Below are 24,079 nucleotides of genomic sequence, written 5' to 3'. Positions count from 1 at the left end.
AGTTGTATTTCTGTGATATTCAAGACAAATGAACTCTGATACATGCATAAGCTTTTTGAATTTCAGTGTCTAATTTAAATCCACTTTGATTTTGACTCATTAATTTTTAATAAAAGGTCAAAAACGGTTAAAATCTTGCAACTGAAAATCCTGACATCAAGATTCAGAGCAGTACATTCAACCTGGCTTTAATATGTTGCTCTACAGCATTGGAAAGCGTAGTTGTAGCATAAATTTCACCAACAACAAACTCTGTGACTGCTTCCTCAATTCACAAGCAACATTTCCTTCCATTCATTTCCTTCCCAGAGGTCATGAAAAGATGAAAGGTAAACTAGGAATTTTGATTTCCATATAACACTTACTTCCCCTTCAAGAGAATACTCAGACGGTCATCAACTGAGGTTTTATCTTCAGCAGCATAAGTCTGGCCCTTTTTCAAGGTTTGGATCATGCAAAACTGTCCAGTTAATCTTCTGAACAAATCTGGAGGCACACGGAGTGGTTCAAACAATCGCCGGTAGATGCCACTGAGTTCCTTTTCAATCTTTACCTGAAATGCACCAAGGACTAGATGCTGTACCAATGCAGCAGCAACCCCAACATACTGACTTCTGTGGTCTAAATATGGTTTTGAGAATAAACAAATCTTTGATATATACCATCAACCTTCTGTATTTAGGCCAATAGAACCTTACACAGCAAGTAAATGGTGATAAAAGTTTTTACTTTAGATGCTAAAAGTGTACATTTAGGTTGTGCGAGGTGGTTCATGCCTGTAATTTCGGCACTTTGGGAGGCTGAGGTGGTAGGATCAAGAGTTTGGGACCAGCCTGGCACATAGTGAGGCTCTATCTCTACTTAAAAAGAAAAAAAAACCAGGTGTGGTGGTCATGCCTGTAATTCCCGCACTTTCAGTGGTCATATCTGTTATCCCACCACTTCGGGAGGTCGAGGCAGGTGGATCTTTTGAGGTAAGAGGTTTGAGACCAGCCTGACCAACATGGTGAAACTCCGCCTCTACTAAAAATACAAAAAATTAGCCACATGTAGTGGCATGCATCTGTAATCCCAGCTACTTGGGAGGCTGAGGCAGGAGAACTGCTTGAACCTGAGAGGCACAGGTTACAGTGAGCTGAGATCACACCATTGCATTCCAGCCTGGGCAACAAGAGTGAACTCTGTCTCAAAAAAAGAAAAAAAGAAAATAGAAAGAAAGAAAGAAAGAAAGAAATTAGCCAGCCATGGTGCAGTGTACCTATAGTCCTGACTACTCAAGATGCTGAGGTGGGAGGATTACTTGAGCCCAGGAGTTTGAGACTGCAATCAACTAGGATTGCACCATTGCACTCCAGCCTGGGCAATAGAATAAGACTCTGTCTCAAAAAGTAAAAAAATAAAATAAAATAAACTTTTGCAGTTAAACTGAACTCACTGTGTAAGGGAAAGATCTGCACTATGGATCATAACCTCTTCCTATGAGCTATAATGCAACTGTTTAGCTTTTGAATGTTGTCACCACATTCACTTTCCAAATCTTAGTTTCTTCTATAAATACAGAAAACCTTTTCTGTGAAACCTACTTCACACAGAAAAAAATTAGACTAACTTTTAAATATGGCAGCAAGAAAATAAACACACAAAATAGGAAGTAATGAGGAAATAAATTTATAAAAGTGACATATACTTTAAGCATTTTATCTCCATGTAATTACTTAATGCACCAATACAGAAAAACACGCATGCACAGCTACAATCACTGCTTTATATTTACATACTCTCAAGCAAAGTGAAGGAAAATAAAAGGGTATAAAAGAGTTTTAGTGTAGAAGTTTCATCCTAAGCTAAAATGAACTCTGTAAAATGGAGAATCCACTGGCAAATAAGGCTGGCTACTGGAGGAATAGAAAAGCGAAATGGCTTAATCATTTTTGTTGTCAGATTCTCCAAAGCACAGGTCATGCCCCATCTTTGGGCCCAGTATTAGTCTCTGGAAGTCACACTAATTGGGTAGATGGAAAACCATACTGCACTGTATCTCTGGCAGGCATGACATGAAGCCTATAGGCCCAGATCATGAGAGCTGCTCCAACCTGATGTCACTCCAGCATCTGCAATACTCTAGCTTGTCCTGCTGTTTCACTTTGAGGAAAATACAGCATTTATATTTTTCAGAAAAGTAAATTTATAGTATGGGAAGAAACAAAAGCACAGATACTAAGTGATTTACCTATTTGGTGCTATGATCACATCAGCAACTTCTGAACCTTTTATTTTGGGGTTCCAGCAAGTTCTGACATTCAAAAAATGTAATCATTATTATCATCTACCTCTTCCACTCCAAAGCTCTAGTAATGACCATTTAGTATGACTTATTCATAATCTGTTCATCCTATAACTCTCAGATCAAGCCCTCTTTACGTATTCATTTTTTTTGGAGACAGAGTCTCATCTGTTGCCTGTGCTGGAGCAAAGTGGTGTGAGCATAGCTCACTGCAGTCTCAAACTCCTGGGTTCCAGTGATCCTCCCAAGAAGCTTGGACTACAGGTGTGTGCTACAGTACCCAGCTGATTTTTTTTTTTTTTTTTTGGAGATGGAGTTTCGCTCTTGTTACCCAGGTTGGAGTGCAATGGCGTGATCTCGGCTCACCGCAACCTCCGCCTCCTGGGTTCAGGCAATTCTCCTGCCTCAGCCTCCTGAGTAGCTGGGATTACAGGCACGCACCACTATGCCCAGCTAATTTTTTGTATTTTTAGTAGAGACGGGGTTTCACCATGTTGACCAGGATGGTCTCGATCTCTTGACCTCGTGATCCACCCGCCTCGGCCTCCCAAAGTGCTGGGATTACAGGCTTGAGCCACCGCGCCCGGCCTGATTTTTAAATTTTTTGTAGAGATGGAGTCTTGTTATGTTGCATAGGCTGGTCTTGGAACTCCTAATCTCAAGTGATCTTCCAGCCTAGGCCTCCCAAAGTGCTGGGATTACAGGCATGAGCCACAGCGTCTAGCCTCATGAAGCCCTCTTAATTCTTTCTCTCTCTTTTTTTTTTTTTTTTTTTTTTTGAGGCAAGAGTGTCACTCTGTTACCCAGGCTGGAGTGCAGTGGCATGATCTCAGCTCACCACAACCTCTGCCTCCTGGGTTCAAGCGATTCTTGTGCCTCAGCCTCCTGTGTAGCTGGGTCTACAGCTGTGCACCACCATGCCAGCTTATTTTTGTATTTTTTAGTAGACACGGGATTTCACCATGTGGTCAGGCTGGTGTCAAACTCTTGACCTCAGGTGAGCCATCCACCTTGGCTTCCCAAAGTTTTGGGGTTACAGGCATGAGCCACCACACCTGGCCTAATTCTTATCCTCTTTGAAAGCATCTACTCATCAAAGGTTTTTTTGAGCACCTACTGTGTGCCAATCATGGTTGATAGGAAAAGAAGATACAGCAGTAACTGTGTTAGATTATTGTTCCAAATTATTCGCTGTTCCCAACTTCTGTAAGAGGACTGCACATCCCCTTATTCCAGCCCATGCCCTACAGTATCAAACTTGGCCATGTCATTTGTTTTAGCCAATGAAATGTAAGCAGAAACAATGTGTCCCTTTTGAGCAAAAGTTTTAAGAGACATTGGGTGTTTCTCTTTTTCTCTCTAGTACTTTTCCCTCTGCTATGAGAATGCATAGTCCAAACAGAAACTGCTGCTTCAGCATAAACCCTGAAATGAATGAGATGCATAGAACAGAATCACAGCTGACACACAGCTGCCAGAGTCAAGATACAAGGTGAGTGAGAAAAAAAGCCCATTTGCTGTTACGCATCACTGAGATTTATTATATAGCATAACCTAGAGAAAACTGACTAATACAGTAAAACAACACAGACTGAGTCACTATGTTTGACAAGGTTACGGTATAGTTGAATGCCTATTATATATCATCTATTTTTCAGATTATAATTTTCTATGAATTGTTTTCCAATAGTTTTGTTTTCTAATAGTTTTCTATGTGCAAATCTGACCCCAAACATAAGATTAAGGCAAGCATTAGATCTTCTACTTTACTGAATGCTTACTTGTGCTTAGGAAAGTCAGTAAATATATACAGAGTGATTTCTAGGAGCCCTGTTGTTTTCCTACTCTATTTTTGTTCTTGATATGATCAAGGAATACAACAAAATAAATCAGAGTTGAAAAGAAAAAGTTAAAGACAGGTGTTTTGGTAGCACCTACCAAACACGGTGACTTCCTTAAATGAATATTTTTGGGTCTTAGAAAAAATAATAGTTATTACATTAAAAAACAACATGAACTATTTGTAAATCATCAGAATGTTTACACAAGTTGCCTGCTAGTAATTTTATAAATGGGAAACGATATTTCCAAGTGACATCTGAATATCAATATTTTAAAAATCAAGTAATATGACTTAAAAAGGAGAACAATATTCACATTCTCTCATATGCTAATAATTTAGAAAGTTTTAAAAACTCATTTGTAGAACAAATTCCATGGTACTAAAATGTTTCACTTTTAAGCACATGTAAACAGAAAATCTAGTCTTCAGAGAAATGATATTAAAGGGGCTAAATATGGTAGGTTCTTACTCTTAAGTCTGAACAAAGTATCTTTCAAAGTTTTAGCTTTAAAATCACTTCCTTATTAATTAATTTTAGTAATTACCGGTCTCTTCTTGTATAAAAGATATGACAGATGCAAAATGTTGACACCCAAGAACACAGAGTTCCAGATCATTATATCCAAGGCACATCGGTAGAGAGTGGCCCAGACGATATAAAGCGTACATCCTGTTGAAGAGCACGGTTAACATGTTAGATGTCCAGAAGAGCTTAAGCAGGGAGCTTAATAAATTTGATATCCTCTCTCTATATAGTAGTCATCCCTTTTTTGAAGGTGAGACTTTACAAGACCCCCAGTGGAAGCCTGAAACCATGGATAGTACACAACTCTATAAACACTGTTTCATTGATCTGATACCCAAGACAGCTACTCAGCGATTACTGGGTAGGTAACACAGATAGTGGGGGTAAGTTGGACAAAGGGATGATTCACATTCCAGTCAGGATACACCAGGACAGTACAAGATTTAATCGCACTATTCAGAATGTCTTGCAATTTAAAACTTATAAATTGTTTATTCTTGGTATTTTCCATTTAATATTATTAGACTATAGTTGACCACAGAAAATGAATCCATGGATGTGGGGATTACTGAAAATCAAAGACATTTTAGAACTACCTAAGCCAATTATCACTTTGTTTCATTTTGGTTTTTGTCCAGTAACAAAAAAATCCAAATATATGCTTTGTTGCATAAAATCTATATAAAAAATATACTAGAAATACAAAGTACAAAAAATATTTTTAAAGGGGAAAAATCCATAATTCTACTACTTAAAGAAAGCCATTAAATATCAAATAATTTAATTCTGCCTTATAGTTTTCACGCAGTTTTACCTGATGGCAAACCTGGCACATATAATATTTTAAAATCTCCTTTTTAACTAATTGCAGTGATTTTCCCATTTCATTGAACTCTTTGAAAGCACAATTTTAAATGACTGCAACTAATTAAACTATAATTTATTTAACCATCCCCCAATTGCTGGAAAGACAAGATTTTGAGGGTATAATTTCTGACAAGTGGAAAATTTTATACATACAAATTTTTCTGTATTTATGATTGTTTACTTAGTCTGGATTACCTGAAGGTGAATCTAGAGAATGAACTTTATAATAATTTTACAATATTGAAGAATTGTTTCCCAAAAGCTTTGTATAAATTTTCAATCCTACTAGTTAGAAATGCAGTATCAAATTGTCAGCATAGTCACATGTTGCTTAATGACAGGGATATGTTCTGAGAAATGTTTTGTTAGACAATTTTGTTGCTAGACGAACATCATATCGAGTATACTTACATAAACTCAGATGGCACAGTCTACTACGCTATAGGGTATAAACCAATGCAGTACAGTTTGTTACTGTATTGAATATTGAATACTGCAGGCAACTATAACACAATAGTAAGTATTTGTATATCTAAATATGGAAAAGGTAAACATGGTACTATAATCTTATGGGAATGCTTTCACTATATAACGCATGGCTGTATTATAAGATGTGTAAACTCCTAATTTGATAGTGAGGAATTATGTATTATATTTTATTTTGCATTTCCATGATTACTGGTGAGCCTGCATATTTTATTTTATTTATTTTTTTAACTAATACAGTTAAGTCACTACCAGCAGAGGCTGCATATTTTACCAAAATGTTTTAGCCATTTGAATTTTCCCTTGGTGATTATCCAATCATCTCTGAGAATCTTCCTGTGTTTTCTTATCAATTCTCTTACCTTATATAAAATATCCCCAGTTTTGTTTGATCAATTTCATGGTAGGAGAGTTAATACAGTGTATATATTTAATTTAAAACAAAACATCATTAAGATATAGATCACTGACGCATGCACACAAAAGTTAACCTCCCACTTTAAAACTTACTCACTTGCAATTTTTTATTTCATAAGAATGATTTGCAGTACCTCAATAAAGCCCAAAATGTAAAAATTTAAAGATTCTTTAAGTAATATTTCATAGCAAATAGTGAAGCAATTTAAAATATTTTAATTTAAAGGAGACAGGGTACATAACGGGAGGATGGAGAAAAACTGCAGGACCTGAATTACAGTCCTGGTTTGGCCATTTTTTCTCCATCTTAATTTTAGATGGGTCATTTTACTTGTCTAGGTTTCACTTTTTTGAGACAGGGTCTTGCTCTATCACACAGGCTGGAGTGCAGTAGTAGAATCATGATGTAGTGCAGCCTCACATGCCAGGCTCAAGCTGTCCTCCCACCTTAGCCTCCCGAATAGTTGGGACCACAGGTACATGCCACCGTGCCCAGCTAATCTATAAAATTTTTGTAGACATAGGGTCTCACATGCCCAGGCTGGTTTTGAACTATTGGCTTCAAGAGATCCTCCAACTTCAGCCTCCCAAAGCGCTGGGACTATAGTTGTTAGCCTCCACGCCTGGCCTAGATTTCTCTTTCTACACTTACAGAATAAAGTGTTAGATTTGATAAAAACTTTGGTTCACTCTACCTCCACAACTCTGTCTTAAAATTCATAATTGATTTTTGGTTTTTTACAGGATACAGTGTTTTGTTTTGTTTTTTTCCATTCAACTCCCTGCTCCTCCTATTGCAATCCTCACCTGACCCATAGGTCACACACCACAGAGGTCCCAAGCTTCTCCTAACCTTCCAGACTCTTCTTCCTTGTCATTTATCACTTTTTTTTTTGAGGCGGAGTCTCACTGTGTTGCCAGGCTGGAGTGCAGTGGCATGATCTCGGCTCACTGCAACCTCTGCCTCCTGGGTTCAAGCGAGCTCAGCCTCCTGAGTAGCTGGGATTACAGAGGCCTGCCACCACGCCTGGCTAATTTCTGTATTTTTAGTAGAGACAGGGTTTCACCATGTTGGCCAGACTGGTCTCGAACTCCTGACCTAAGATGATCTGCCTGCCTCAACCTCCCACAGTCCTGGGATTACAGGCATAAGCCACTGTGCCCAGACCATTTATCATATATTTTTAGGCACAATGCGATATTCTACGTTCACCCCAATAAGCTCAATTTCCTCCTCTTCTGTACTCTTTGCTTGGATATTGCACATGTTCAGAGAAATCTTGCTCACCTTCCAAAGTGCAGGTCCCATGTCACCTCCTCAGGGGGACCTTGCTCTGCCTTCCTACTGAGCCTATCACCTTTTCCATGTCCCCCAGGATAATGGGTGCACAACTGCATCCCAGCATCCAATACGCCATACTGGGATTGCCCATCTGTTTCTCTGCCAGCCCTCACTAGAGTGTCTTTCTCAAGGATGAAGTCAGCCTTCCTCAGTCTTTGTCTGACATGGAGGTGGTATTATTTTTACCCTTATCTGATAAATAAGGAAACTGAGGTAGTAGAAAGATTGATACCACAGGTACTCAAAAATGATCTGAACAAATGAGTCATCAAGGAAATAATCACACAGAGCGTAATGTGTCAAGAATCACTGGCTAAAGTAACAGATTCAATTGTTTTAATATTCTGATGTGAATCAATTTAACTTGCTTCATCAGGGTTACAGGGACCAAAAAAAAAAAAAGTTTTGTTTGAACTACTGTATCTAGGTAATTGATTTTGTTCCCAATGTTTCTTTACTGCCCATATCAAATATCTTTTCAAGTAATAACAGTTAAAATTACACAGTACTTACTATGGGCAGGCAACATTCCAAGTTAAAAATATATATGACAGACATTTAACTCACAACAACTTTGGGAGGTGGTATTATTTTTACCCTTATCTGATAAATAAGGAAACTGAGGTAGCAGAAAGATTAAATCACTTGCCCAAGTTACATAGTTAGCAAGTAGTAGAACCAGTTTTCGAATCACATAATTTAGCTCTAAAGTTCATACGCTTACACATGAATGAATTTTCTGATATCTGGAAAACCTAAACAGCATGTGAAAGCACACATAAACGAAGTAAGTAAGGGAGAGATATGGCATATGAAGATCTATGCTCTAAGCTAACTGATACACTGCTAATTCAGTAACAAAGACTTAGGTTTTTTGGCTTGCTATGGACCTGACAAAGAATACCCTGAAGCCCTCAGTGCAAAGCCCATCTGATGTCAGTTACAGAAAAGTTACATAAAATATCAGTTAGGTATCTTACCTAGAGTTAACATTCCCCTCAGAAATATCATATGAAGATGAAGAGTAGTTGGAATAACCAACCCAACTGCAAAACAAATATTTGCTACATGAAAAACCAGATGATGTATCTCTCTCCAGTTTTCACAAGTGGTCTCATTGGAAGGCACGGGTATGATACTTTCTAACTCAGGTGTAAAACCTATGGCAGTTGATTCCGTCAATGAACTGGACTCTGTATAATTCATTTTGAAAATTCCTGTAAAAACAAGTAAACAAAAGTAAAATCATAAAAATGGCAACTGTATCTTATTATCCCCATAGGTATTATACCAAAATTATTTCTGTGAATTAAATAGATTTCTCTAGTACTTATTAATTAGACAGATCCAGATTCAAATCCCAACTCTGTCACATATTAAATGTATTCAGTTCCTTATCTGTTAAAGGATAATAATATCTAATTTGCCTTATGATTAAATGAAATAAAATATTAAAATACTTAGCACAGTGTACAACTATTCCCTCATAGGCACAAATATTCACATACAGATTTGTAGGGAAGGGAGGAGTGAGGGAATTAATTAGTCTTTAAGACAATCACCAATATTCATAAACCAGAGTAATTACAAAGTTATTTAGTCTAGTCTTCCATCATATTCCCACTGGTGACTGAATCCAAATACAGAAAAAATAACTAGAAAACTAATTATTTGAATACTTAAAAAATATTAATACTCTCACATCTATTTGAAAGCTTAGGATATTTAGAAGTCTCTATTTTTATTAAATCACTGTATCATACATACATAATACATTATCATATATGCAAATAATATATAGCCATATATATTAAACATTTATATATACACAAGAGATACAACATAAAATTTTTATTGTCTAATTTAAATCTCTACTTTATTTCCCATAATAATTCTAGATGGTAGGATATCACAAATTAACTTCTAGTTTACTTATACATATTAAAATCCATAGCAAGTACATTTATTTAAAGAATACCCATTTTACACATGCTTATATAAAACCATTTCCCATGTTACCTGTCTTCAGTCTCTGGACCTTACAAAGAACTCTATTATTATTTACACAAATTTGGTCCTTGCAAACACTGTGAAGGTTTGCCAGATATATGAATTATTCTGTTTTAGGAAAATTCCAAATGGGAACCCTAAATACATTTAAATTTAGAAATATGTATTTCTTTCAAAATAAGGTCATGCAATTAATCTTACTTTTCTACTGCTTATTCTCAATTACTAAAGTAAAGGTTTTAGGTAGTAGAATAATTAATTGGTACAAAATGGGTACTTTGAAAGGACGTTAACAGACAAATCTGAAAGAATTCCATACCTTAAAGATGATTTAAAAAAAAAAAAAAACCAAACACACCAATTTACAAATTCTGAATGAAATGATCAACTCAACTGAAGATCTTTTTACGCAGTTCTGAAATAGCTCATAAATATAAAAGTAATAGTTGACTTAGATGTCGATTTGCTACAAAAATGAAAGAAACAAAAATTCACCTGTTTTCCAAATGTCTGAAATCATTAAATATATAAGCCTGTCAGGACGGAGAGAAGATTATTATTTTAATAACTCCATTTACACAAAATTTGCTTTTCAGGACCAAATGAGAATGAATCTCATAACTTCTGCAGCAGAACGATATGAAGCGTCCTCTATCACTCATAACCTAACATCATCTACCCTAGCATTGCATAGGTTAATAATAACTACCATTTTGACAGCACTGTAGAATGTACCTACACTCCCATTGTCCTGTTTGTCCTAACTACCCTTTGTCCTCTATGAGGCACGAACAGTGTTTATTCATGTACTTCCAAGGCTTAGCCTCTGTAGAGAAGGGCACTGAAGCAGACAGGAAAGCCACTCTGAAGGAATCTCAACATGACAAACACTTTTAGACTGTGCAGTCCCCCTAGATCTCAGTAATAAAGATAGGAGAGTGCCTAGCCTTCCTGAGGTTGAGTCAGGTTCTATATCACAAGCCACCAGGGAGTCACATCAGCCAGGGAAAGTCGCTTCTGCTCCTCGGGTCTGTTTCTTCCTTGGAATGGGGCAGCTGGATTAGACCATCTAATACATATTTACATGATCAATCAATCCATATTCCCCCTCGAATCCACCCAATTTCACCTGTATTGCCTACTAATCCACTATAATTCAATATCAGGTTTTCAGAAGTTCTTAAAATGACATGAACACTACCAATTTCTGGTGCAAGAAAAATGACAGGAAAACTACAATTACTGATCCAAGAACCAGAAATATTATTAGCAATTTTTAGAAGGTAGGATCATCCTAAGCATGTTTTGAAGCACACCACACCTTATTAGAGATATATATCTGTATAGATATACGTAAAGGCATACAGATGTATCTATATATCTATACAATCGTCTATTGTGAAATGCCAGTTACCTATTGTCGAAAATATTGATCAGATCAGTTTATTTTGATTTCCACTTAATCGTTTAGCAGCTTACAGAGAATAGGTGGAAAGAGAAAGGTTAGACTGGTAAATTGGTCAACTTTCAGATTAATTTTGACTAAATCAAGAGAAATTATGTATCCCTCATCAGTTCATCAAAGCTGAAGTCCTTAAATTACCTATACTAAAAAGTTCTGTTTATTGGTTTTCAAAAAGGTGATTGCAGGGCTAAACAGCTAAACGTTGAAACTTATATTAAACCTTTACCAAACTAAAAAAAGGAAAAAGGTAACTGCAACGAGCAAAAGTCTTGCTAATCGGCTTAATTCATTCTCTAATTCTAACTGAATTTTCGCACATCTTCCGAATGGCAAATGGCATTACATTGCTTAGAGTCTCTTCGCACTTATTCACGCTTCAAAGCAGGCAGTTTCTGGGACTTACCTGGCCAACAACCGTTCCCAAAGGCTCGGGGAAGGAGGCTGCGAGTGGGCGGCGCGCACCTCGGGTCCCCAGCCATCTGCGCTCTCCGGAGGCCCTCTGACCTCGCTCCTTAGGAGGAGGGTCCGCGGCAACAGTCCTCCTACGCCAGGAGCTCTCGGGCCGCGGAGGTGAGGAGTGAGCCCCGTGACCCACCCCACAGTCGGACAGGGGACGGGGTGGGCGACACTGTGCTCCCGGCTGCACGCAGCCTCCGCGCGGGACGCAGCGGCCCTACAGGGGGCGAGGAGGAACCCCGGGGCCGGGCGGAGGGAGCAGAGGCCGAGCTCACCAAGGGGCTTGCCCGCCGCAGAGCGCGGGAGCCGGCACTCGGTGGGGCCGAGGGCCCGGGGACGCTGGGGCTGCCTGACCTAGCGGCAGCCGCCGATCCTTGAGGGTCTCGATGGCCGCGGCGCCCAGACCCGCGGAGAAGGGCGGCCTCCAAAGGTCGAGAGTCCCGCGAGGGCGCGGCCAGCGAGGAGGGGCAGAGGGCGGCGGCCCCGGGCGCGGAGAACAGGCAGTCGCCGCCGGGGCCGGCAAAGTTGCTCCCCGAGGGGCCGAGATCCAACTTTCGCTTCCCGATTTAGCCACGGGAGCGCGAGGCCGCACACGGCCCGGCGCGGGGGGACAGCAGGCGGCAGCGGCGCGTCCCCTCCTTACCTGGCTGGTCCTCGGCGAGGAACCTGGGCTGCACCGACCAAAGTTCGGAGCGGCAGCTTCGGGGCGCGGGACGCGGGGGACACGGGCTCAGCGGCTCGACGGGCGTCGGACGCGCGCTCCTCGGCGGGTCCGCGGGTCTGGAAGCTCCGCAGCCCCGGCCGGGTCCCCACGCCCGCAGCCGCTTTGACTAAAATAGGCATCGCGACGACGGCGGCGGCGGCGGGCGGCGGCGGCCCGGGCTGGGGCGGCACCGCGCACGCGCACGCGCCCGCCGCCCCGCGCCCCCCGGCGGGCGGAGCCCCGCGCTGCTCCCGGACTGCCCGCCCCGCTCCCGCGGCTCCACGGCCGGTCTGCACGCCCGAGGACTCGGTTTGAAACGCCCGCTCATTTATTTTCTTGTTTCTTCTCTACAAGAGTCTCCTTGTTTGGGCATGAGTGGGAAGCGGGCGGCTTCGTGGGACCGGCGGCATTCGTCGTTCCTCCCCACGGGGAGTATTCGAGAAGTGGGGTCCCGGGAGGGAGAGGAATCAGAGGAAATGAGAACGGGAATCCTCGTTTCTCCTCAGAGTTGGACGACCCACTCGCCTATCTCCTTTTTGGGAGGTTCGCCCAGAACTCGGCGCAGGCGGGGAATGGTCCGGAGAGCGCGCGAGTTCACGTCCGAGTCTGGCTGGCGAGGTGGAACGTTGGGTCCGCCCGGGCGCGGGACGCCTGGGGCCAGGCCTCCTGCTGCTGCGGAGGAGGAGAGAGGAGAGGCCGCGGGGGAGGGACTTCTGACACGTGTCACTGTTTTCGTTTCCAGAGAAGGGTACTTAAACCCGAAACTAGCAATCCCAGGCGGTGCAGGGCCCTCCACTGTGGGCAAAGCATCACCTGAATGTAGATGTGGGAACCATACGTTTGAATATAAGATTTGAGAGTATGTTCCAATCAACCTTTACTGATTACTGGACAACTATTTTGAGTAAGAAAACAGGGAAAGTTAATGAAGAATTGGCGTTGGTTGCGGGGGGGGGGGGTGTCTTGTAGGACAAAACAGAAAGATTAGATGGGTATCCAGTTTCCAACAAAAAATGTCTCATTATGGGATAAAATTGGACCAATTATTAGAGTATGAGGTCATTCATGGATGCGAAATGTGATCTCAGTATGAAAAAGACCACCAACAATTGTGTGAAGGTACGTTATAAAGAGTACCTGGAGGTGCACACTGGGCAAGTCTCTGGTGAAGGAGGGGTGCCGCCTGCTGTGAAAGATGTCTTGATGTCACACAAGCTGGGTTTGAATCCTCCCTCTCCTACCAGTTTACTGTGCGACCTTGGAGAAGTTACTTAGGCTTTCTGTGCCTCAGTTTCCTCTTTGGAACATGGGGATGATGATGATGGTGGTACCTGCACCTCATAGTATTGTTTTGAGGACTAAATGGTGTTAATTATATATAAAGGTATTAAAATGGTGTTTGGGACTAAGTTTTATATTTGTGTGTATGTGTGCCCCCCCCCTCTCTCTCTCTCTTTCTCGCTCTCTCTCTCTCTCTCTCTCTATATATATATATATATATACACGTATAGTATTTATAAAGCTCCTTCTCTAATATCTCCGAACTTTCCTGTAACCATAAATGATTACTTTTCAGGGTTACTTCTTTAGAGTCTGTTTCTTTCTAGATGCTCTGTCAGCCTTTTTTGTTGTTGTTTTGTTTTGTTTTTTTGACAGGGAGTTTCGCTGTTGTTGCACAGGCTGGAGTGCAATGGCGCGATCTCAGCTCACTGCAACCTCCTCCTCCTGTGTTCAAGCAATTCTCCTGCCTCAGCCTCCTGAGTAGCTCAGATTACAGGCACGCGCCACCACGCCCCTGCCAGCCGTTTTGATAGCTACCGCTAAATGCATTTTAAGGTGTGACTGTAATACTAAGTGCACATAAAGACTTAAGTACACGGATGTTCACTGGAGGGTGACTCATAATATTGAATATGGAGAATAGCCTAAATTCTAACCATGGGGGACAAAGTAAATTATAGAACATCCAAACAATCTTGTTCGAAGCAGCCATTAAAAATAATTTCTAGAAAGATATTATAGACATCATAATAATATCTACTAGTTACATAAAGCAAAACTATGCCCCAAAGGCCCAGCCCACGGCCTGTTTTTGTACACCCATTTTTGCATTTTTTTATGGTTAAAAAAAAAACAAGACTTTTCATGATATGTGAACATTATATAAAATTCAGATTCAGTGTCAGTAAAATTTTATTGGAACCCAGTCACGCCCATTTTTATGACTTTTCATGCTGCCAAGGCAGCTTTGATTAGTTACAATAGAAACCTTATGGTCCACAAAGCCTAAGATGTTGTTTACTCTCTGGCTCTACAGATGTTTACTGACCCCTCACTTAGAGTACTGTTGTAAGTGATTTGGATATATTGTCACCCATAACAGGACACACCCACTCCTTACCTTCAGGATAGGATACCTGTAAGGCATTTAGATCATATAAAGATTGCACGTTTTTATGAAAAGAACACTGAATTAGATATCATAAAACTTAAGTTCTAGCCTTTGACAGCGTCTATGTTTTCTTTGAGTCTGTGTTCTATAGAAAGTGAAGATTGAAAAAACCTGATCCCCTCACTGTAACCTATCTAGGATTAAAACCATTATTTATAATGAGTATCTTGCTGTATTTTAATTTCTTATCACAGATGTACGAATAGTAGCTTTATAAAATTCAAAGCAAGAATTCTAGACACAGAACCTAGGATTTGGGAATTCCTTAAGCTCCCTGGTCTCCTCCTGCTGGCCTCGGAAAGGTCAGAGCAAAAGCTTCTGAGCACTATTTGAAAGTTAATATGAAGCAAGGAGCTGACCTACACAGATGTGTAGAATGAAAAGGGTAAGAAGCATAAATAGCAAAATGCAGGGCAGTCTGTCTCCTCTGTAAAAACTCTGGCTAGTGTTGGAGTGACATCATTATTTTTATGTTCATTTTTTTAATAGGTATTCTAGTCTACTTTTACCAGTTGGGTAAAATCTTAATGAGACTTAAAGTTCAGAAAGAATAAGTTTTGTGAAAATAAAACAAGATCGTTGGTTTTAAAGTATTCATATATTGGGATGCCTAAGGGGATGGATCACCTAAGGTCAGGAGTTTGAGACCAGCCTGGCCAACATGGTGAAACCCCATTTCTACTAAAAATACAAAAATTAGCCTGGTGTGGTGGCGCATGCCAGTAATCCCAGCTACTCTAGAGGCTGAGACACAGGAGTCACTTGAACCCAGGAGGCAGAGGTTGTGATGAGCTGAGATGATACCACTGCACTCCAGCCTGGGCAACAGAGTAAGACTGTCTCAAACAGACTGTCTCAAACAAAAAAACAAAAAACAAGTACTCACGTAACAGTAAGTAGCATTATCTTCCTTATCTATAAATCTGCCCACGGTATACATCAGTGTAGACTTTATTTCAACTGTTATTACTAAGTGCATGGAGACTATACTGCTTCTGATATGGTCTCATAGCAGACAGTTCTAGTTACGACGGGATTAGATTGTTTCTGAGAACCCACATTCCTCTCATTAAATGTTGCATTCACTTTTTCACTGACCAGTTTGACAGCCAACCTCACTGACTGTTTTTACATTTCTTTTGATCTTTAAAAAATTAATGGGCTTTTTAAAAGAGCAGTTTAAGTTTACAGATGACTGAGCAGATAGTTTCCCCCATTATTAACACCTTGCATTAGTGTGGTATGTGTGTCACAAATGGAGAACTCAAATTAATACATCATTATTAACAAAGGTCTATAGTTTAGGGTTCACTTCATGTTGTAGATTCTGCAGGTTTTGCCAAAGGTATAATGTCATATATCCACCATTACAGTATTATACAGAACAGTTTCAATCTCCTGTGCTTCATCCCCCTGTCTATCCTCCTCCCACACCCCTGGCAACCACTACTTTTTGCTGTCTTCATAGTTTTGCCTTTACAAAGTATCCTGTTGTTGGCATTTATGATATATCGACTTTTCAAATTGGCTTCTTTCACTAAGCAGTATGCATGCCTTTTCTTTTTCAAATGTGATATAGCTATATATTGTGGAATGATTATCACAATCAAATGAGTTGACACATCTGTCACCTCAGATATTTACCATTTTTGTGTGTAATGAGAACATGTAAGATCTACTGTCTTAGCAAATTCAGTTATAAAATACAGTATTGTTGACTAGAGTCACCACTCTGTACATTAGATCCCCAGAGCTTAGTCATCTTATAACTGAAAGTTTATACCCTTTGACCACCTTCTCCCCAATTTCCTCACCCTTCAGCCTCCGGTAACTGTATTCTCTGTTTATATGCGTTCAACTTCTTTAGATTCCATGCGTAAGTGAGATGAGACAACATTTGTCTGTCTCTTTCTAACTTATTTCACTTAGTGTAAGCCTTCCATTTTTATCCATGTTGTTACAAATGGCAGAATTTCCTTCTTTTATGGATGGATAATATTTCATTGTGTACATATGCCACGTTTTCTTTATCCTTCCTTTGTCAGTGGACACTTACATTGTTTCTATGTCTTAGCTGTTGTTAATACTGCTGCAATGAACATGGGATAGCAGACATCTCTTTGAGATTCTGATTTTATTTCCTTCAATAGATGCCTAGAAGTGGGATTGCTGGATCATATAGTAATTATATTTTTAATTTTTGGAGGAACCTCCCTACTGTTTTCCATATGGCTATACCAATTTACATTCTCACTAACGGTGCACAGGGCTTTCCTTTTCTTCATATTCTGGCCAATACTTGTTATCACTTGTCTTTTTGGTAATAGCCATTCTAACAGGTGTGAGGTGATTATCTCATTGTGGTTTTGATTTGCATTTTGCTGATAGCAGTGAACACCTTTTCATGTACCTGTTAGCCATTTGTACGTCTTCTTTGGAAGAATATCTATTGAGGTCCTTTACCTATTATTTATTTATTTATTGCTGTTATTTATTTATTTCTTTATTGAGATCCTTTACCTATTATTTATTTATTTATTGCTGTTGAGTTATATGAATTTCTTACATATTTTGGATATTAACCCCTTATCAGAGACATGGTTTGCAAATATTTTCTCCCATTCCATAAATTGCCTTTTCATTTTGTTGATTGTTTCCTTTGCTTTGCAGAAGCTTTTACGTTTGATGGAATCCCACTTGTTTGTTTTTGCTTTTGATGCCATTTCCAAAAATATTTCTTTTTCTGCCCCAGCTAGGACTTTCAGTACTGTCTTAAATAGAAGTATCACTGTTGTCTTGTTCCTGACTTCAGGAAGAACAATGTCAAGAATACTTTTTTTATATTTTTTTCTAGTAGTTTTATAGTATCAGGTATTACATTTAAGTCTTTAATCCATTTGGAGTTAATTTTTGTGAGCGGTGTAAGATAAGGGTCCAATAATCAGTCTTCCCAAAACAATTTATTAAAGATACTGTCTTTCCCCCATTGAATATTTTTGGTACTCTCATCAAAAATTACTTGATCATATACACATGGACTCATTTCTGGGCTATTCTGTTACATTGATCTATATGTATGATTTTATGCTGGTACCATACCATTCTGATTACTGCAGCTTTGTAATGTAGCTTGAAATCAGAAAATGTGATGCTCCCAGCTTTGTTCTTTTTTCTCAAAATTGCTTTAGGCCGAGTGCAGTGGCTTATACCTGTAACCCCAGCACTTTGGAAGGCCAAGGCTGGCAGATCACAAGGTCAAGAGATTGAGACATTCCTGGCCAACATGGTGAAACCTTGTCTCCACTAAAAATACAAAAATTAGCTGGACATGGTGGTGCATATCTGTAGTCCCAGCTACTTGGGAGGCTGAGGCAGGAGAATTGCTTGGACCTGGGAGCTAAGATTGTGCCCCTGCACTCTAGCCTGGTGTGAGAGAGAGACTCCCATTTCCAAAAAAAAAGAAGGATTGCTTAGGCGCTTTGGGTCTTTTGCTTTTTGGTTTTTTTTTTTTGAGATGGAGTTTCACTCTTGTGGCCCAGGCTGGAGTGCAATGGCATGATCTCGGCTTACCATAACCTCTGCCTTCTGGGTTCAAGTGATTCTCCTGACTCAGCCTCCCAAGTAGCTTGAACTACAGGCATGCACTGCCATGCCCAGCTAATTTTGTATTTTTAGTAGAGATGGGGTTTCTCCATGTCAGTCAGGCTGGTCTCAAACTCCTGACCTCAGGTGATTCGCCAGCCTTGGCCTCCCAAAGTGCTGGGATTACAGGCATGAGCTACCTCACCTGACCTTTTTTTTTTTTTTTTTTTTTTGAGATGGAGTCTCACTCTGTCTGCCAGGCTGGAGTGCAATGGTGCTATCTTGGCTTACTGTATCCTCTGCCTCCTAGGTTCAAACAATTATCCTGCCCTAGCCTCCCAAGTAGCTGGGATTGCAAATGCCCACCACCATGCCTAGTTAAGTTTTGTATTTTTAGTAGAGATGGGGTTTCACCATGTTGACCTGGCTAGTTTCGAACTCCTGACCTCAGGTGATCCATCCACCTCAGCCTCCCCAAGTGCCGAGATTATAGGCATGAGCCATGGTGCCTGGCCTATTTGGGGTCTTTTGTATTTCCATGAGAATTTTAGGATTTTTTTCTATTTCTGTGAAAAACGCCTTTGGAATTTGATAGAAAATATATTGAGTTTATGGATTACTATGGGTAGTACAGACATTTTAGCAATATTAATTCTTCCAAACCATGAACATAGGATGTATTTTTATTTTTTTCTTCTTCAATTTCTTTCATCAATGTTTTATAGTTTTAGTGTGTAGCTCTTTCATGTTCTTGGCTAAGTTAATTGCTAAGTGTTTTATTGCTTTGATGCTGCTGTCCATGGGGTTGACTTTATTTCAGATAGCTTGTTATTCATATATGAAAATGCAGCTGATTTTTTGCATGTTGATATTATAGTCTTTAATTTTACTGAATGTGCTTATTCTATATTTTTTGGTGGCATGTACAGGGTTTTTATATATAAGATCATGTCATCTGCAAACATACAATTTTACTTCTTCCTATCTGATTTGAATGCTTTTTATTTCTTTTTCTGCCCCAGCTAGGACTTTCAGTACTGTCTTAAATAGAAGTGGGCACTCTTGTCTTGTTCCTGACTTCAGCTTTTCCTCTTTTTTTTTTTTTTTTTTTTTTTAGACAAAGTCTTCCTCTCTTGCCCAGTCTAGTGTACAGTGCATGATCATAACTTACCATAGCCTTGAACTCTGGGCTCAAGTGATCCTCTTCTCTCAGCCTCCTGAGTAACTGGGACTACAGCTGTGTGCCACTGCACCTAGCTAATGTTGGCAGGCTGGTCTCAAACTCCTGGCCTCAAGTGATCTTCCCACATCGGCCTCTCGAAGTGTTGGAATTACAGGTGTGAGCCACCATGTTCAGCCAGCTTTCAGCCTTCATCATTGAGTATGATGTTAGCTGTGGGCTTGTGATACATGGCCTTTATTGTGTTGAGGAACATTCCTTCTGTATCTAATTTATTGAGAGTTTTTACCATGAAAGGATGTTGAATTTTGTTAAATGTTTTTCTGCAGTTACTGAAGTGCCCATATGGTGTTTGTCTTTCATTCTGTCAATGTGGTGTATCATATTTATTTAGTTGTATATGTTGAACTATCCTTGCATTCAAGGGCTAAATCCCCCTTGATAATGGTGTATGATATCTTTAATGTGCTGTTGAATTCAGTTTGCTAGTATTTTGTTGAGGATTTTTGCATCTATATTCATTGGGGATATTGGCCTGTAATTTTCTTTTCTTGTGGTATCCTTATCTGGCTTTGGTATGAGGATAATACTGGGCTCATAAAATGTGTTTGGAAGTGTTCTTTCCTCTTAAACTTTCTGGAAAAGTTTGAAAAAGACTGACATTAAATTAGAAGTGAAATATTGAAGTTCTTCTTTAAATATTTGGTAGAACCCACCAGTGAGGCCATCTGGTCCAGTACTACTCTCATTGAGTCTTTTTATTACTATCCATTCTTCTCACCATTGTTGGTCTCTTCAGATTTTGTTTCTTCATGATTTTGTTTTGGTAGGTTGTCTGTTTCTAGTTGCTTATTTATTTTTTCTAAGTTACCCAATTTGTGGGTGTACAATTGTTCATAGTAGAGTCTTATGATCTTTCTATTTCTGTGGTATCAGTTGTAAACTTCATGTCTTTTTGAGTCTTTTTTTTTTTTTGAGACGGGGTTTTGCTCTTATTACCCAAGCTGGAGTGCAATGGCGCCATCTCGGCTCACTGCAACCTCCGCCTCCTGGGTTCAGGCAATTCTCCTGCCTCAGCCTCCTGAGTAACTGGGATTACAGGCATGTGCCACCATGCCCATCTAATTTTTTTTATTTTTAGTAGAGACGGGGTTTCACCATATTGACCAGGATGGTCTCGATCTCTCGACCTCGTGATCCACCTGCCTCAGCCTCCCAAAGTGCTGGGATTACAGGCTTGAGCCACCGCGCCCGGCCCATCTTTTTGAGTCTTAATAGCCCATTATCACTGGATGTACCACAGTATATTTATCCATTTGCCATTTTAAGGACATCTTGATTTCTTCCAGTTTTGGCAAATTATGTCTAAACATATATAAACATTGGAGTTTTTTGCGTACACATATTTTTGACTCATTTGAGTAAATACTGAGGATCATGTGGTAAGACTAGGTTTGAGTTTGTAAGAAAACTTCCAAATTGTCTTCCAAAGTGTCTGCACATTTTGCAATCTCACTAGCAATGAATGACAGTTCCTGTTGCTTCACATCTATACTAACATTTAATACTTTCATTTTTTTGTGGGGTGGGGTGGGGAGTTCTAGCCATTCTAATAGGTGTGTTTTTTGCTTTTTAAATTGATTCAATTAATTTGTTCAAAATAAGCAAACAGGTTATGCATTCAACAGGGGTTCTATATTTTGGTTAGATAGAAAACTGGAAACAACATCTCAAAGCAAAGGGGCTTAAACTTTTGTATTATTGTTTCACAAGTCCCACCATCTAAAAAATGGTTAAAGCAGTGTCCAAATATTGTTAATGTTACTTTCAGGGAGGAGCTCCCTAAAGAAGTCAGGTTACAATTTAATCATTGGACAATAAATTCTCACTGAAAGACTTCACAGTTCCTAAGAGGAATGACACACTCTGGGCATGGCAGCTCATGCCTGTAATCCCAGCACTTTAGGAGGCTGAGGCAGGCCGATTGCTTGAGCCCAAGAGTTTGAGACCAGCTTGAGTAACAGAGCAAAACCCTATCTCTACAAATAGGCCAGAATGGTGACTTGTGCCTGTAGTCTCAGCTGCTCTGGAAGCTGAGGTGGGAGGATCCCTTGAGCCTGGGAGGTTGAGGCTGTTGTGAGTCATGATCACATCACTGCACTCCAGCAAGGGCGACAGAGCAAGACCCTGTCTCAAAGAACAAGCAAGCAAAACAAAATTTAAAAAACCACACACACACAACTAAAATTTTAAAAAGCGACCCCAAACTTTAAGAAGATAGTGAATTATGAAGGCAGTTCAGAGAGTGGTAGCTTTGGAATCAGCAGCTGGATTTGAAAAATGGTTTTACATTTAATAAGCTGTGTGTGAATTCAAATAATTATCAAACTTTTCTGAGCCTCAATTTACTTGTCTGTAAAACTGGGAAAATAACACAAAAATTACCAGGATGATTTTGACTTTTAGAGACTATGTTTTTTAAAATGCCTGGCATCCAGTTCTCGGCAGCATAATTGCCAATCTCTTTAATCTCCCTCACAGTGCCCTGTACATGGTACACAATTAATAAAAATTATTTGAATTCTAGTTTCATTGTTTAATAGAAATGAATTTGAATCATCAAAATTCCCTAGTCTGAGGAAATAGTTGAACTATCCTATAAACACATGAAATAGCTAAAATGTAGTTTCATTTTCTATGTATTTGCCTGTTTTAAATAGATGGAATACAGAATACACAAGGTATTTTAAATGAAACTTGCTTATAAATTGTATGCCTTTGATGCATGCTAAAATTTCGAGTAGTTTGGGATTTCCCTGGAAGAGCCAGAGATAAGATGTTGACTTCAAAGGCAAACTCATGAAATATGCAACAGTCTAGATTCTAGAAACTGGGCAGTTGGCAGAGCTAAGTTACAGTAATTCACCATCTTGGGTTTGGCAGAAATGTGCATACAGTAACTATATTGTCAAAAACCAGAGGCCTGTTCTTCCCTCTGTCTATTCTTTCTCACATAGCTTTTCTTCTAAAACAGAAGAATTACATTTGTGAATATTTGTTTTAAATATTAATAATAAGAAACAAAGCCAACAGATGAAACATTTCATAGGATTTCCTAATACTTTTGGAAATTGTTTCAAAGAGAAGGAAATTATTGTAAATAACCAGGCGTAAAAGAATTGTGTTTTAAATTTAAAAAAAAATATGAAAAGAAGATCAGAGAAGTGACTCCGAATTCCACTCAGTTCCCAAAGAAGCTTCAGTCTGTAACCAGAGAGATTCACTCTCTGGGCCAGGTTGAATCCTCAAAACAAAACTGGATCAGGTTCCGAGGCAGATACCCCAGGAACAGCAGATTCAAATGTCTGGCACCAGCTGTAGTGACAAACTCTCTTGTCTTTTGTTCTTTCCCTGTTGGGAACTTCTAGGAATTTGCAGACTGAAGCCCATCTATAAATCTCAAGTTAAACATGTCCACTTTCAGAGAAGAGAAATGCCAACAACCATTTAGTCTCTGAGGACAACACTTGTGAAGATACTATTTTATTTAGTGTGTAAGCAACTTCTTTATATGAGGTATCTAGTGGTTAGAAAGGAAAACCTGTTAATAGTAGAAAAATAACTTTTGGTAATTTTTTTTTTTTTTTTTTTTTTGAGACGAAGTTTCGCTCTTGTTGCCCAGGCTGGAGTGCAATGGCGCGATCTCGGCTCACCGCAACCTCCGCCTCCTGGGTTCAGGCAATTCTCCTGCCTCAGCCTCCTGAGTAGCTGGGATTACAGGCACGTGCCACCATGCCCAGCTCATTTTTTGTATTTTTAGTAGAGACGGGGTTCCACCATGTGGACCAGGATGGTCTCGATCTCTCGACCTCGTGATCCACCCGCCTCGGCCTCCCAAAGTGCTGGGATTACAGGCTTGAGCCACCGCGCCCGGCCGGTAATTTTTAATAGTATGTAATTTAGTGGTATAGATAAGATTTTGATTGAAAGTGAAGCTATAGGCTGGGCATAGTAGTTCACGCCTGCAATCCCAACACTTTTGGGAGGCCAAGGTGGGCGGGTTATCTGAGGTCAGAAGTTCAATAGCAGCCTGGCCAAAATGATGAAACCTAGTCTCTACTAAGAATACAAAAATTAGCTGGTTGCAGTGGCAGCTGCCTGTAACCCCAGTTACTCAGGAGGCTGAGGCAGAAGAATTGCTTCAACCCAGGAGGTGGAGGTTGCAGTGATCTGAGATCATACTACTGCACTCCAGCCCAGGTGACAAAGCAAGACTTCCTTTCAAAAAAAAAAGAGAGTGAAGCCATGTAAGGACTTTTAATCTATATCTGGTGAAAGCAGAACTTTCAATTATCATAGAGTTTCTACTGTGTGACATAGAGTTGTATATTATTCTGTTATACAATTAATCCTCCAAAAAGGCTGGTTTTGGAGGCAAATATGAGGCCTGACAATAGCCAGCTAAG

The 24,079-nt window shown here is 39.8% G+C and overlaps 1 protein-coding gene across 3 annotated transcripts in view; it reads right to left on the bottom strand.

The window, feature by feature from the left end:
• The window catches only part of POPDC1 (popeye domain cAMP effector 1), a 39,520-nt gene extending 26,973 nt beyond the window's left edge, over window positions 1-12,547 (bottom strand). The window contains exons 1-5 of one of the 3 annotated variants that reach the window (XM_074397660.1): window positions 12,340-12,547; window positions 10,271-10,308; window positions 8,746-8,982; window positions 4,673-4,797; window positions 366-553 (exon numbers count right to left, since the gene is read on the bottom strand). In XM_074397660.1, the coding sequence (XP_074253761.1) occupies window positions 366-553; window positions 4,673-4,797; window positions 8,746-8,982; window positions 10,271-10,308; window positions 12,340-12,539 (788 nt within the window). In that variant the 5' untranslated portion in view covers window positions 12,540-12,547. Of the gene's footprint in view, window positions 1-365; window positions 554-4,672; window positions 4,798-8,745; window positions 8,983-10,270; window positions 10,309-11,643; window positions 11,958-12,339 lie in introns of those variants that run through there. The other 2 variants (XM_003935922.4, XM_010346434.3) reach the window with 2 other exon arrangements.
• Between the last annotated feature and the right edge of the window lie 11,532 nt (window positions 12,548-24,079).

Source organism: Saimiri boliviensis, chromosome 4 (genome assembly GCF_048565385.1).
Source record: "Saimiri boliviensis isolate mSaiBol1 chromosome 4, mSaiBol1.pri, whole genome shotgun sequence".
NCBI classification, from domain to species: domain Eukaryota; kingdom Metazoa; phylum Chordata; class Mammalia; order Primates; family Cebidae; genus Saimiri; species Saimiri boliviensis.
The sequence above is the reverse complement of the archived record's forward strand: the minus strand, read 5'-3'. Positions and strand labels throughout refer to the sequence as shown.